This window comes from Rhinolophus ferrumequinum, chromosome 21 (assembly GCF_004115265.2).
Source record: "Rhinolophus ferrumequinum isolate MPI-CBG mRhiFer1 chromosome 21, mRhiFer1_v1.p, whole genome shotgun sequence".
NCBI classification, from domain to species: domain Eukaryota; kingdom Metazoa; phylum Chordata; class Mammalia; order Chiroptera; family Rhinolophidae; genus Rhinolophus; species Rhinolophus ferrumequinum.
Genome location: NC_046304.1, coordinates 32,991,611 through 33,003,633, shown reverse-complemented (window position 1 = coordinate 33,003,633; position 12,023 = coordinate 32,991,611). Strand labels below are relative to the sequence as shown.

Genomic DNA, 12,023 nt, shown 5'->3' with positions numbered 1-12,023 from the left:
TAGCAGGTGAGATAGTCTGTCATTAGTTCTGATGACCTCTCTCATATGTGTCCTTAGTCTTAATCCCCCCTGGAGCAAAATAGAAATTAGCTCCAGTGTTTTCTTTGGCCAGAGAGGTTGAGAATCTTGCCGAAGGTCACACAGTGAGCTGAGAGGATAGGATGAGAATTAACCGAGGTGTCCTAGTCTCAGGCAGCGGCTCCGGGAGCCTCCTCATCTGTGACAGCCCTTCTTGGAATTTCCCGTCTGCCCATTGGCATGTTTGTGTGTGCATGCATGCATGGGTGTGTGTGGGTATGTGTGTTTGTGCAGTATGCTTGTTTGTGCGTGTGTGTTTGTGTGTATATGCATGTCTGTGTCTGGAAGGAAGCAGTGTAGCCAACAGTCGTCCAAGAGAAGGCTGCCAAGTCCACAGAGTAATTGTAGAGCATGTGGGACTGCGTGTGGCTGTGTGACTGGTATGCGTGTGAGGCCTTAGCAATTGCCCTGGGACATGGGCCAGCATCATTGTGCTGCTGGCCTGGGCCTGCTGACCTGACCTGGCAGCACAGGTAAGGATGGGTCTCAGAGCTCCCAGCAGTAAGTGGGCAGAACGCACAGCTCAGTCCTCCAGGATCTGAGACCCAGACCTGGGAATGGCAAGGGGCCGAGGGCTGCATGTCCTGGCTGTCCCTCAGTGCATTTCCTCATGGACCCTTTGAGGGAGGGCCCTCCCCATAAGCCTGAGCATCCAGCCCCCCACCCACCTCCCCCATTTTGCTGTTCCTACTCCTCCTCTCCCTGTGGCCCTGTGTTCGGGAGGGCTGGGATGAGGGGCTCAGGATCAAGCCACGGCTGCTTCATGCCCGCCCTGCCCTCCAGCCCGAGGAGCTTACCAATGCCCTGGAAATCAGCAACATCGTCTTCACCAGCCTCTTTGCCCTGGAGATGCTGCTGAAGCTGCTCGTCTATGGTCCCTTCGGCTACATCAAGAACCCCTACAACATCTTTGATGGCGTCATTGTTGTCATCAGGTATGACTACCCCTTCACTGCCCCTTCACTGAGGAACGCCCATGGGGAGGGTTGGGGCAAAGAGCCACACAGCCCGTTCCTCTGTGCTGAAGGCTTCTGGAGTCAGGCCCCACTGACCCCCAGGCCCTGCCACTGCCCCAGGTGGGGACTCTCTGGGCCTCCCCTGCTCCATCCACCCTCTCTCTCGGCCTTACCTTGCTCAGGAGGGACGTGGCCTCTCATCTCCTTTGGCCGGGGCCCTCTACAGTCTTCTCTCCCAACTTCTACTTCTAGTCCTCGACCCCACGTAGGCCTGCAATGGGTGAGGACTGGGGAGTTGGCTTTGGAAAGGAATTGGAGGACATATGAGGCCCAGCCAGCTGCCCCTGCTTGCAAAGTGCTTGGAAACCATCTCAGACGCTGGCAGCTTACTTTCAGGTTTCCAAAACCTTGGGAGAATGCTCCATTGCCCCAGGCTTAGGGCCAGGAGAACTACTTTATTGCTTTTTTGGGATTGGCTTTAGATTTTGTTAAAAGAGAACAGAGCAAATATTCCAAAACTTGATGTTGTTGCTTTGCCCGGATTGAGGGAGAGGGCTGTCTGCTGCCAGGATATGAGACAGTGAAGGCTGGCACTGTCACCCAGATCCTTGCCACCCTGGAGGCTCCTGCCTGGAGGCCTGAGGGCCAGTCTGTATGCCACTTTCTCAGGCTGTGCTGGCCAGTCCAGGCCCCAGGTGCTGCTGGCCCCTGGCAAAGGGAGCAGCGGGCGGAGGGTGAGCATGCAGCGGGCTCAGGCTCCCCGCCCCTCTTGCAGTGTGTGGGAGATCGTGGGCCAGCAAGGGGGCGGCCTGTCGGTGCTGCGGACCTTCCGCCTGATGCGGGTGCTGAAGCTGGTGCGCTTCCTGCCGGCGCTGCAGCGGCAGCTCGTGGTGCTCATGAAGACCATGGACAACGTGGCCACCTTCTGCATGCTGCTCATGCTCTTCATCTTCATCTTCAGGTGAGGGCGGGTGCCGGCCGGGAGCAGGGCCTCAGGGCAGGGGTGCTGGGGCCTGATCCCCATCCTGTGGCTCCTGTGTCTTCAGCATCCTGGGCATGCATCTCTTCGGCTGCAAATTTGCATCTGAGCGTGACGGAGACACGCTGCCGGACCGGAAGAATTTTGACTCCCTGCTCTGGGCCATCGTCACCGTCTTTCAGGTGCGAGGGAAACAGGGCAGGGTGGGTGGGGGTCGTGGGGTGCCCCTGGTGAGAGCCCTGACTCCTGTCGTCCTGTCGCTCGCAGATCCTGACCCAGGAGGACTGGAACAAGGTGCTGTACAATGGAATGGCCTCCACGTCGTCCTGGGCCGCCCTTTACTTCATCGCCCTCATGACTTTTGGCAACTATGTGCTCTTTAATCTGCTTGTGGCCATTCTGGTGGAGGGCTTCCAGGCGGAGGTAACCCCCTGCTTTAAACAGCCCACTTCTAGGAGGGATCGGCTGCCTGGCTTAAGCTTTGGTAGCCTGGGAGGTCCTGCAGGAAGCACCCTTCAGACTCAGTGGGGCAACTAAGGGTGGGGGGCTCTGGCATCCCCTCGGCACTCGGTGGTTGTGGGGGGGGGGTCCCTGGATCCCAGGTTAGCTGCCAAGTGGGTTTCCCCCTCAGAGTCAGCTAGACCCTTCCCCAGAGAGCTGGACAAGTGTCGGCACACGGTGCAGCTAGATCCTTGAGAACAGGTGCTCTTGGGGACATTCAGAAGGGACACATCTGAGCCAAGAGGTGGGGGAAGCTTGTGTGCAAGTCATCTGAGCTCTGGCTGAGCTGATGAAGATGCCACCAGGGCTCGGGCAGGGCTGAGCTGCCCAGGGTGAGAAATGAGCCCAATTAGCTGCAGGCATGGCAGAGATGAATGTCCTATTTCCAGCCTGGACTTCATCACGTTCGTCACAGGCAGCGTCATCAATTAATATTGATTTACATTGATCCTGCCCTTGTCTTGCCAGGGCACAGCCTCTGCCTAAAGGGCTGAACCCTGTCTTCTCCCTCAGCTCTGCCGCCCTCCCCACCCCAGGTCCAGCCCAGAACCTTGCACAGGGCAGATTGACCCAACCTAGAAATGCTCCAGGTTGGGCTGGAGAAGCTCTTGGTCCAGTTCTCTCCAGGTGACCCGGATGGAAACTCCCGCTGCGGCCTGGTCTATAAATACCTAGCACACGGTGGAAAAACAAAAATCTATTTTCCGCCTCTTTCCCAGCCTTGAGAGGGAGGGTTGTTCCCCGAGGGCCAGGCTGGGCTGGTGGGGTGCGGGGGCATCTGTCCTGCACTGGCCTTTTCCTGCTCGTTGTAATTCTGTAGGTATCCATTATTGCATTTCCTCCTGCTGGCTGACAGTGAGGGCAGCTGGTGGGGGGTTGAGCCCTGCCTTGGTGGTGGCTGGGTCTCTTGCAGGAGGGAGGGACGTTGGTGCTCTCCCTGGGACAGGACAATTGTTTGGGGGTTCTTTGGGGCCTGAATGGTTAAGAGGTGCCACCGTGCTCCCACACGGACCAGGGTCTCTTTGGAGACCCATCACTCTCAGCCACTGCTCTTGATTTGTAAGAGAAGCTCAGTGGGGACTTGGGTCTTTCGGATCCTTCCAAACCACAGGTCCTGACAGCTAAGATTCCCTCAGAAAAATTCCTGTGGATCCCTGTGGAAGGAAATGGAAAATACCCCGAGCCTATTCCCCGCCGCCTTCCCACCTGGCTGATCAGCCACCTCGGCAGTCCTGGTGATGCCCGGCCCAGACAGCCCCCTCCCCACCACTGGCTCTTTCAGCAAACACCTTGTTAGACTGAGTGCCACAAAGCCTGCCTGGTTGCTAGGCAGCAGCAAAGCAAAGTCTATGCATGGGAATGAGAGCAGCCTGGCCCTCGGCCCTGGTCTGGTCATTCCGGCCCTGCTGGGGGCCTACGGCCGCCTCCGCCTAAGAGGTCACCTAGGACCTGGGGCCACACCCTCTTCACCCTTCAGAATACAAGTGACTATAGGGAGGGTCTCAATCAGGGTGGGATGGAGAAAGGATTTCAGGATCAATACTCCCTCCATGGGGGTGGGCAGTGGCGTGGCCCTCAAGTGCCCGGGGGAGGGGCTGCACCTGCTGCTCATTGTCTTGTGTGTGGTGAGCCAGCTCCTGGGTAGGAGGGGCTCGTGGCCACTCGATGCTAGTGACTTGACCACCTCCAGAGGCACCTGCCCTCTCCTGTATGGAGTTTCAGGGGGCCGTATCTGTGGTTCTGAGGGGGCCTCACAATCTGGCAGGAGAGGCGGGTTATTGCTGTTGGGATCGCATGAGGCCACCCCACCTCAGCGGAGGAAGTAGCTGCCACCATTTTGTTAGGTGTCACCAGCACGAGGCCTCAAGAGTGGCCCCCTGCTGGCCTTGCCACCCTGCCGAGAGGTAGGAGGAGGTGGCCAAGGGGATGGGGCCGGCTGGCTGTTCATTTCCCGACTTGCAGGGGGCAGTGCCCTGAATCCCTGTATATTTATCATCCACACACTTAATTAAATGAACGGGCAGCAGGCCCTGTGTGAGGCCATTAATTGATAATAAACAATATCATAGCCGTCATCCCGATGTTACTTGTCACATCCCATCCCAGTTGGAGCAGCTGGACCTGTTCTGATTGGGAGGGATGCAGGCAGAGTGTGCGGGGGTTAGGAGGCCTGTTCCTGCTCCTGACCTTGTCTCCTCTCCAGCCTCTTCTTCCCACCTCCCTACCCATTCCCTAAGCCTGCTGCCTTCTAGCGAGGAAGGGGGAGTTGTAGACTTGGGTCTGAGGCCCACACGCACCTCTTACTCTCCGTACGACTTGGGACATTTCCTGAACTTCTCCAAACCTTGGGTGCCTCCTGTAAGATAGTGCTGGCAGTCCCTGCTTCTCACCTTTCGAGGAAGCAGACTAGTGTTAATGAAGCAATTCCACGGAGCCTGGCACGCTCTAGTGAATGGTAGCTGCTATTAGGATTATCTGGGCTTGATCTCCTTTCCTGCCCTTGTCCCCATCTTTGTGGCCTCAGCCCTCACCCTTCAGATTCATTCTGGCCTGAGGGCCTGTGGTTGAATTCTGGAAGGCCATTCTGTCCCCTTTCTACTTCTCCCACCCCCGTGTCTTGTTTCCCCTGCTGTCGGGTTTGCATCCCTCCTTCTCTTCATCCTCTTTGGACACTGCTGCTGTTTGAAAGCCTGAGCGCCTGTGACCAGCGCCCGTCCCCTGCCTCCCCCTCTCCCTGTAGGAAATCAGCAAACGGGAAGATGCGAGTGGACAGTTAAGCTGTATTCAGCTGCCTGTCGACTCCCAGGGGGTAGGTACGCAATCCTGAGTCAGCATGCCCCCCGTGCCCTGTGCCCCCCTCCACTCCGCCTCCGTGTCTCTGTGCTCGTGTTCACGCTCAGCTGCTGTGCAACTTGTGGTCGCCGTGATGGTCATTGGTGTCGTGAGGCTGGCTTCGATTTTAAGTCCCTTCTCCCTTGAGGACATCGAGGGGAGGAGCCTCCTTGCCTCTGCCCCCATCAACCTGCAAAGGGCACGTTCCCATCCTCGACAGACTGAGACTGGTGGATGGAGGGAAAAGGAAGGGACTTAGAATCCTCTGTATGCACGTGTGTGGTACACCGCGTGTGCGTGCCTACGCGGAAGGCCCCCAGGGGTCCCAGTCGTCGGGTCTCAGTGGAGTTGGGATCCGTGGCCACGGACTGTGCTCCCCTATCTCTCTCCCCTCCGTCTTGCCCTGAACCTCTGTTGGAGACCCCACAAGCCTTTGGAGGGAGTAGAGATGGCTCTTGCCAGAATGTGCCAGAATTTTAAAGCCACTTCCCAGTCTCTGGCTCCTTGACCACCCAGGAGGTCCGGCAGGTATTACGGGGCGTGGTCCTTCTCTGGCCCCCACACTGAGCCTGCACCCTGCTGTTTCCTGCATTGGCCCCGGAATTTGGGGCGAAGTCAGGATTCCCACAAGACTTCACAGCCCTGCACATCCCGAGCAGCCCCCTGGAGATCCCACTTGATAATGAAAGGCCTCGTTAGGGACGAAAACTGAGCTAATGAAAATGATCCCCTGAGATGCCAATTACGCAATATTTATGTCCTTATCAAAAGTAGCAATCAAGTATTTTTTAATAACTTCTTAAGGAGAAGTGTGTAATTACTGGGGAACCTACTGACCTGCTAAGAAAGAAGAAAAAACTCTCCTAGAGACAGGGAGAGAGGTAAAAATGGGGTCAGGGGAGGGGGCAAGGGCTTGGGGAAGATGGAGGGAGAAGCAGAGGGATGGAAGTGGCGTCGCTGGGCTGAGCCACTTCGTCTGGGGTCTTTCAGTTTCCTTCTGGGGTCCTCGGGTCTGAGGCTCAGGAGGGCAGCCATGGAGGGAGAGCACAGGGCACAAGTGGCCTTTAGAACTGAGGCTCTAGAGATCCCTCAGGTCCTCAGATCCCCATGCCACCCACCCAGCCCACCTGGCTATCCCCTTTTCCCTCAGCCATTGTTGGAGCCAGTCCCAGCCAGGCTGGTTGTGCTGTGGGCTCTGAGGTTAGCATTGGCTTTCTCTGAGGTGTGGCTGGTAGGAGGCAGAGGTGTTGGGTGCCCTGAGGAGCCCTGGGCCCCAAGCCTGGGTGGTCTGGTTTATGCCAGTGCATGTCTCGTGCCGTGGTTGCTGGTTCCTGTGGCCTATATGTAGTGTGTGCGTGTGAAGACAGGAAGACCTCCATGCATCCCTCTGACCCCTGCCCAGCCAGCTCCCTAATGGCCTGCTGCTCCCCCACCCTAGGGAGATGCCACCAAGTCTGAGTCCGAGCCCGATTTCTTCTCTCCCAGTCTGGATGGCGATGGGGACAGGAAGAAGCACTTGGCCTGTGAGTATCTATCCTGGGGGGTGTGGCCCCTGGCCCTGGGCCAGCCTTGAGTGGACTCAGGGTCTCCCTGTCTCTGTCCTGCAGTGGTGTCCCTGGGGGAGCACCCGGAGCTGCGGAGGAGCTTGTTGCCACCTCTCATCATCCATACGGCTGCCACGCCCATGTCGCTGCCCAAGAGCTCCAGCACAGGCCTGGCAGAGGCGCTGGGCCCCACCTCCCGCCGCACCAGCAGCAGTGGGTCAGCCGAGCCCGGGGCGGCCCACGAGATGAAGTCACCGGTAGGGGTGCCCGATGGGAGATGTGAGGACATCAGAAGGGGAGAGAGGATGGAGGTGGGAAGGCCGAGAAGATACCCCTGAGCCATGGGCTGGACAAGCCCCAGGGGGGGTCAGTCAGGGCTGGCAGTGCAGGCAGGTGGAGGAGCCCTGGCCTTGGGTTCTAATCCTGCTTCTTCTGTTGCCTGAGTGACCTTGGGTGAGACTCAACCTCTGAGCGTCCTCTATAAAGTGGGGGGTTCCTACCTCCTTAATACCTCATCATAATAATAGTAAACCCCATCCAGTCACTGATTCTGGGCCAGACACCGTTCTAGACACTGCTCATAAGTGTTCTAGACCCATTTAATCCTCACAGCAACCCTATGAGGTAGGTACTGTTACTATCACCATTTTACAGATGGGGACCTGCGTCTCAGGTTCCTGAAGTGATGTGTGGGAAGCTCCGAAGCAAGTAGGTGACAGAGCCAGCATTTTAATCCCGGAGGCTGGTGTGAGGGCCCACGCTCTGGCCATTATATTTTATACTGCTGCTCATCTGGTAGTGATAAGACTTCTCTCACTAAACGAAGAATAGGTGCTAGTGTCATATCTACTTTAGAGATGAGGAACTGAGGTACAGAGAGGTTTAATAACTTGCCCAAGGTCACACAGCTGATTGGAGTAAACCAGGTCCTGAATCTAGGCATCCAAGACCAGAGCTCCTGCTCAGCATGCCTCTATGCCTGGTGTGATGCCAGGGAGGCCGACGGGAGATGGGATACATGTGGGGGTATAGGGCTGCACGGCCCTGTCTGAGACCATCTTCTCCTCTGCTCACCCTCCAGCCAAGCGCCCGTAGCTCTCCACACAGCCCTTGGAGTGCAGCAAGCAGCTGGGCCAGCAGGCGCTCCAGCAGGAACAGCCTGGGCCGTGCCCCCAGCCTGAAGCGGAGGAGCCCGAGTGGGGAGCGGCGGTCCCTGTTGTCAGGCGAGGGCCAGGAGAGCCAGGATGAGGAAGAGAGCTCGGAAGAGGAGCGGGCCAGCCCAGTGGGCAGCGACCGTCGCCATGGGGGCCCCCTGGAGCGGGAAGCCAAGAACTCTTTTGACCTGCCAGACACACTGCAGGTTCCCGGCTTACACCGCACAGCCAGTGGCCGCAGCTCAGCCTCTGAGCACCAGGACTGCAATGGCAAGTCGGCCCCAGGGCGCCTGGCCCGGGCCCTGCGGCCCGACGAACCCCCACTGGATGGGGATGATGGTGATGACGAGGGCAACCTGGTGAGGCCCCTGTGCACACAGTGACCTTGAGCAAGGAGAGCTGTGCCCGGCCTGGGGCAGGGCTGGACAAACAACCCATCCCAGTTCTGTGGCATTCAGGAAGTTACCATCAAGCCCAAGGGATCTCAGGGGTGCTGGCCCTGGAGGTGGAGCTCCAAACACCCTCGTTTCTCCCTGTGCTCACCCTGCCTAGCCCCAGATCCCGTCATGCCTGGGGCTGCGGCTCTGAGGTCCTTGGTGGATAGGAATGGTTTCAGGCAGATGTGTATGAATCTTTCATGGCTCTCCCCCTGTGACTCAGAAAGACCCATCACTCATCTCTCCAAACTGATGCCCTCCCCTGTCCCCCTCTCTCATCTTGACCTCATGACAGCCTTGACTTCACACCCGCCTCACCCATTCCCCTTCTCCTAGCTTCCCTCCCCCGCCCCCACCTTTAACCCCGGGGTGGGGCCCAGGCACTCGGGACCTCTGGGTTAGCATGTGAGGAGAAGGGGCCGGTGTTGCTTCATCCCAGGTGTGTCTTTGAACAGACAGCTACGATGAGTGTAATGTTTGATAATTGATGTGGCTTCCAAGCCCAGCGGGCAGGGAAGGAGAAAGGGAGGGCAGGTGGGGGCTGGACAGGAGGTAGAGATGGGAAGAGTGCAGAGCTTGCAGGAGGAGGAAGGGGGTGCAAGGGAGGAGGGGGACATAAAGGATGTGAGGGATGCTCAGGGGGCAAGAGGGGTTTGGGGGGACCTGGGAAGGTGGTTTTAGGAATACGGGGAGAGGAGCAGGGCAGAGGGCTACGAGAGGTTGGCAAAGAGTGAGGGCTGGGGGAACTTGGCGGCCTGGCCCTTCTTACCACCCTGCTGATCCTTCCACAGAGCAAAGGGGAACGGATGAGGGCATGGATTCGAGCCCGGCTCCCTGCCTGCTGCCGCGAGAGAGACTCTTGGTCTGCCTACATCTTCCCTCCTCAGTCAAGGTAAGCAGGGGGTCCCTGACCTGGGCCCCAACCTCTCCTTCTCCCGGGAAATTATCCTATGATGCCGATGCTAGAAGTGTCCCCCGACGTGGGAATGTGTGAGAGAGGAGCCTCAGGCTGGGGGTGCCCAGGATGGGTAGGAGCCTCGGGGCAATGCCTCTCACTGCTGCCCTGCCTGCCTCCCGCTCAGCTTTGGCCTCTGTCCTGGAGCAGGTTCCGCCTCCTGTGTCACCGCATCATCACGCACAAGATGTTCGACCACGTGGTCCTCGTCATCATTTTCCTCAACTGCATCACCATCGCCATGGAGCGCCCCAAGATTGACCCACACAGTGCTGTGAGTCCCCAGGATGAAACACGGTGGCTGTTGAGTGCCTGCTCGGTGCCAGGCCCCTCCCGGGTTAGTGAGCAAGGCGGGCACGGAGGCCCAGAAAGACAGAGGGACGGAGCCAGGACTCTCCCGTAGGTCTCCCTAACTCCCACCCTTGCAACGGGCACCCCGAGATACCTCCTGTGTCCTTCTTCTGCTTCCGTCTCCCTTCTGTGATACATCAGTCCAGCTAAGGGAGTGGGCCCTGTTCCTTACTTGGGTGAAAAGTGAGCTCCGTCGCACCCTGGCTATTTGCAGGCGGCGTGTTCTCGTGAGCCAGAGACTTGTGAGGCCCCTGTGTGAGTCGGTGAGTGTGGGGAGGATGCAAACAGTGAGACTGGTCCTGGCTGCGCAGAGCAGTCATGCTTTCCCTGCTCCTGGCAAAGGTCTCAGTTTCACCCATGACCCATGCACCGAAGGGGGAGACATCCAGGCCAGCCTGCCCCATGGGCAATGCAGAAGGGGAGAGGGGAGCTGCTCTGGCTCCTCTCGGTCCTGCTACGTCACAAACAAGCAGGTTTTCAGGGGTGTGAGGGGTCACTTCTGCTTGGCCTATCAGTCCTCAGAAGGAAAGGAGAGGCCAGAGGCCTGAGTATCTGGACATACTCCCAGGGCCCTCACCTCTGGTGAGATGGACCCACCTGTTCTGGGAACTCTGTCCCTCATCTGGTGTCATAGCCCCTCCCTCCGACAATGATTCTGGTCCAAGAACGGGGGGTGGCATCTTACACCACTTGCTTGGAGGTGGCCCCCTGACCTCCTTGCTACCTCCACATCATTGTCCAGATTTCAGTGCTGTTGGGCTTCCATTAGGGTGGGCTTCAGCCAGGCCAGGGTGGGGATCGAGGGAGTCTTGAGGGGTGGAGGGGCCAGCCCAGGAAGAGGTGGGTGAAGGAGCATTGCACTAGGGATCCCCACCCCTGGGCCTGTGGGGGGTGGAGCAAAGGCAGCTGGTCACACCGGCCATCTCGTCCACCTCCTGCCCAAGGCCCTGCCGCACAGCTCTCTGCCACTGTCATCACGTCTCTCCCCTCATCTTTCCACTCAGCTCCTTTGCCTCTAGCTGTCACGTGCACACATCTCTCTTTCCCCTTTCTCTGTTTCTCACTCTCTCTGACGCTCACTCTCTGCCTGCTGCTTCTCCAGCTCTTTACACCCCTCTCTTGGCCACCCAGTGATGAAATCAGCCCACAGATATCAGGGCCGCTGCCTTTCTTTCCCTACCCAAGCCCAGGCCCAGCATAAATACTGTGCCTGGGGATACACTGCCTGTCCTCGGGCCCCCAGCTTGTGCTGCAGCTCCATTTCTGGGGCACACAGCAGGAAAGCAAGTCCACGGAGCAGGGAGGAGAGAAGAACGGGGAGGTCAGAGATCAAGTTAAATCCTGCCCCAGTTTTAAGAAAGAAATCGGGATAGGGCCTGAAATATGGGTCTCAGATGACAGCACGGTAGTGGGATTATTTCCCCTCCAGGACACTCTGGGGAGGCGTGTTCAGGGCAGGGGTGTAAGTGAGTCAGGGGGCCTGGCACTGGCTGTATGTGTGTGTGTGTGTGTGAGGGGTGGAAGTGGGGAAAGGAGATTGTCTGCTTTGTTGGGGAGGGAAGGGGTCTTTTTTTCTGAGTCAAATGTTGGAAGCAGTTCCTGGCTTCCGTATGCAGAGCAGACCTGGCCCAAGGAGGGGGCCCTGGTGGACAACACCTACCTGCTCTCTCTTGTAGGAACGCATCTTCCTGACCCTCTCTAATTATGTCTTCACCGCAGTCTTTCTGGCAGAGATGACCGTGAAGGTGACGGAGGGGTTGATGTTGGTTGGGTGCTGTCTGGTTCCTGGCGGGGTGGAGAGGACGGGCTACAAATGGAGGGTAGGGCGGGGAGGTGGCGGTGACCGTGGCCTGACGGGCGTCCCCAGGTGGTGGCCCTGGGCTGGTGCTTTGGGGAGCAGGCATACCTGCGAAGCAGCTGGAACGTGCTGGACGGGCTGCTAGTGCTCATCTCCATCATCGATATCCTGGTGTCCATGGTCTCCGACAGCGGCACCAAGATCCTCGGCATGCTGAGGGTGCTGCGGCTGCTGCGGACCCTGCGCCCGCTCAGGTGAGCCCCAGCCAGGTGTCCTCCTCGGGGACACCCCCAACCACCAGCCGCCCCACAGTGGAGCAAGAGCCCCACCTGCCCCTGCTTCCTGCCTGGGACCCCCACAGGGAACGCTGTCATCACTCGGCTTCAACTATGGGCCTAGGAGTTTCTGTCCCTGGGCCCCCCCCTCAGTGACACTCCC

General features: G+C 58.3%; 1 protein-coding gene across 17 annotated transcripts in view; it reads left to right on the top strand.

The window, feature by feature from the left end:
• CACNA1G (calcium voltage-gated channel subunit alpha1 G) overlaps positions 1-12,023 on the top strand; it is a 64,579-nt gene that overhangs the window by 30,333 nt on the left and 22,223 nt on the right. For 10 of the 17 annotated variants that reach the window (XM_033089393.1, XM_033089394.1, XM_033089396.1 and 7 more), the window contains 12 exons: positions 862-1,013; positions 1,810-1,995; positions 2,081-2,195; positions 2,281-2,436; positions 5,255-5,323; positions 6,785-6,869; positions 6,954-7,147; positions 7,972-8,403; positions 9,273-9,373; positions 9,587-9,710; positions 11,464-11,532; positions 11,655-11,839. In XM_033089393.1, the coding sequence (XP_032945284.1) occupies positions 862-1,013; positions 1,810-1,995; positions 2,081-2,195; positions 2,281-2,436; positions 5,255-5,323; positions 6,785-6,869; positions 6,954-7,147; positions 7,972-8,403; positions 9,273-9,373; positions 9,587-9,710; positions 11,464-11,532; positions 11,655-11,839 (1,868 nt within the window). The remainder of the gene's footprint in view (positions 1-861; positions 1,014-1,809; positions 1,996-2,080; positions 2,196-2,280; positions 2,437-5,254; positions 5,324-6,784; positions 6,870-6,953; positions 7,148-7,971; positions 8,404-9,272; positions 9,374-9,586; positions 9,711-11,463; positions 11,533-11,654; positions 11,840-12,023) is intronic. The other 7 variants (XM_033089399.1, XM_033089408.1, XM_033089400.1 and 4 more) reach the window with 1 other exon arrangement.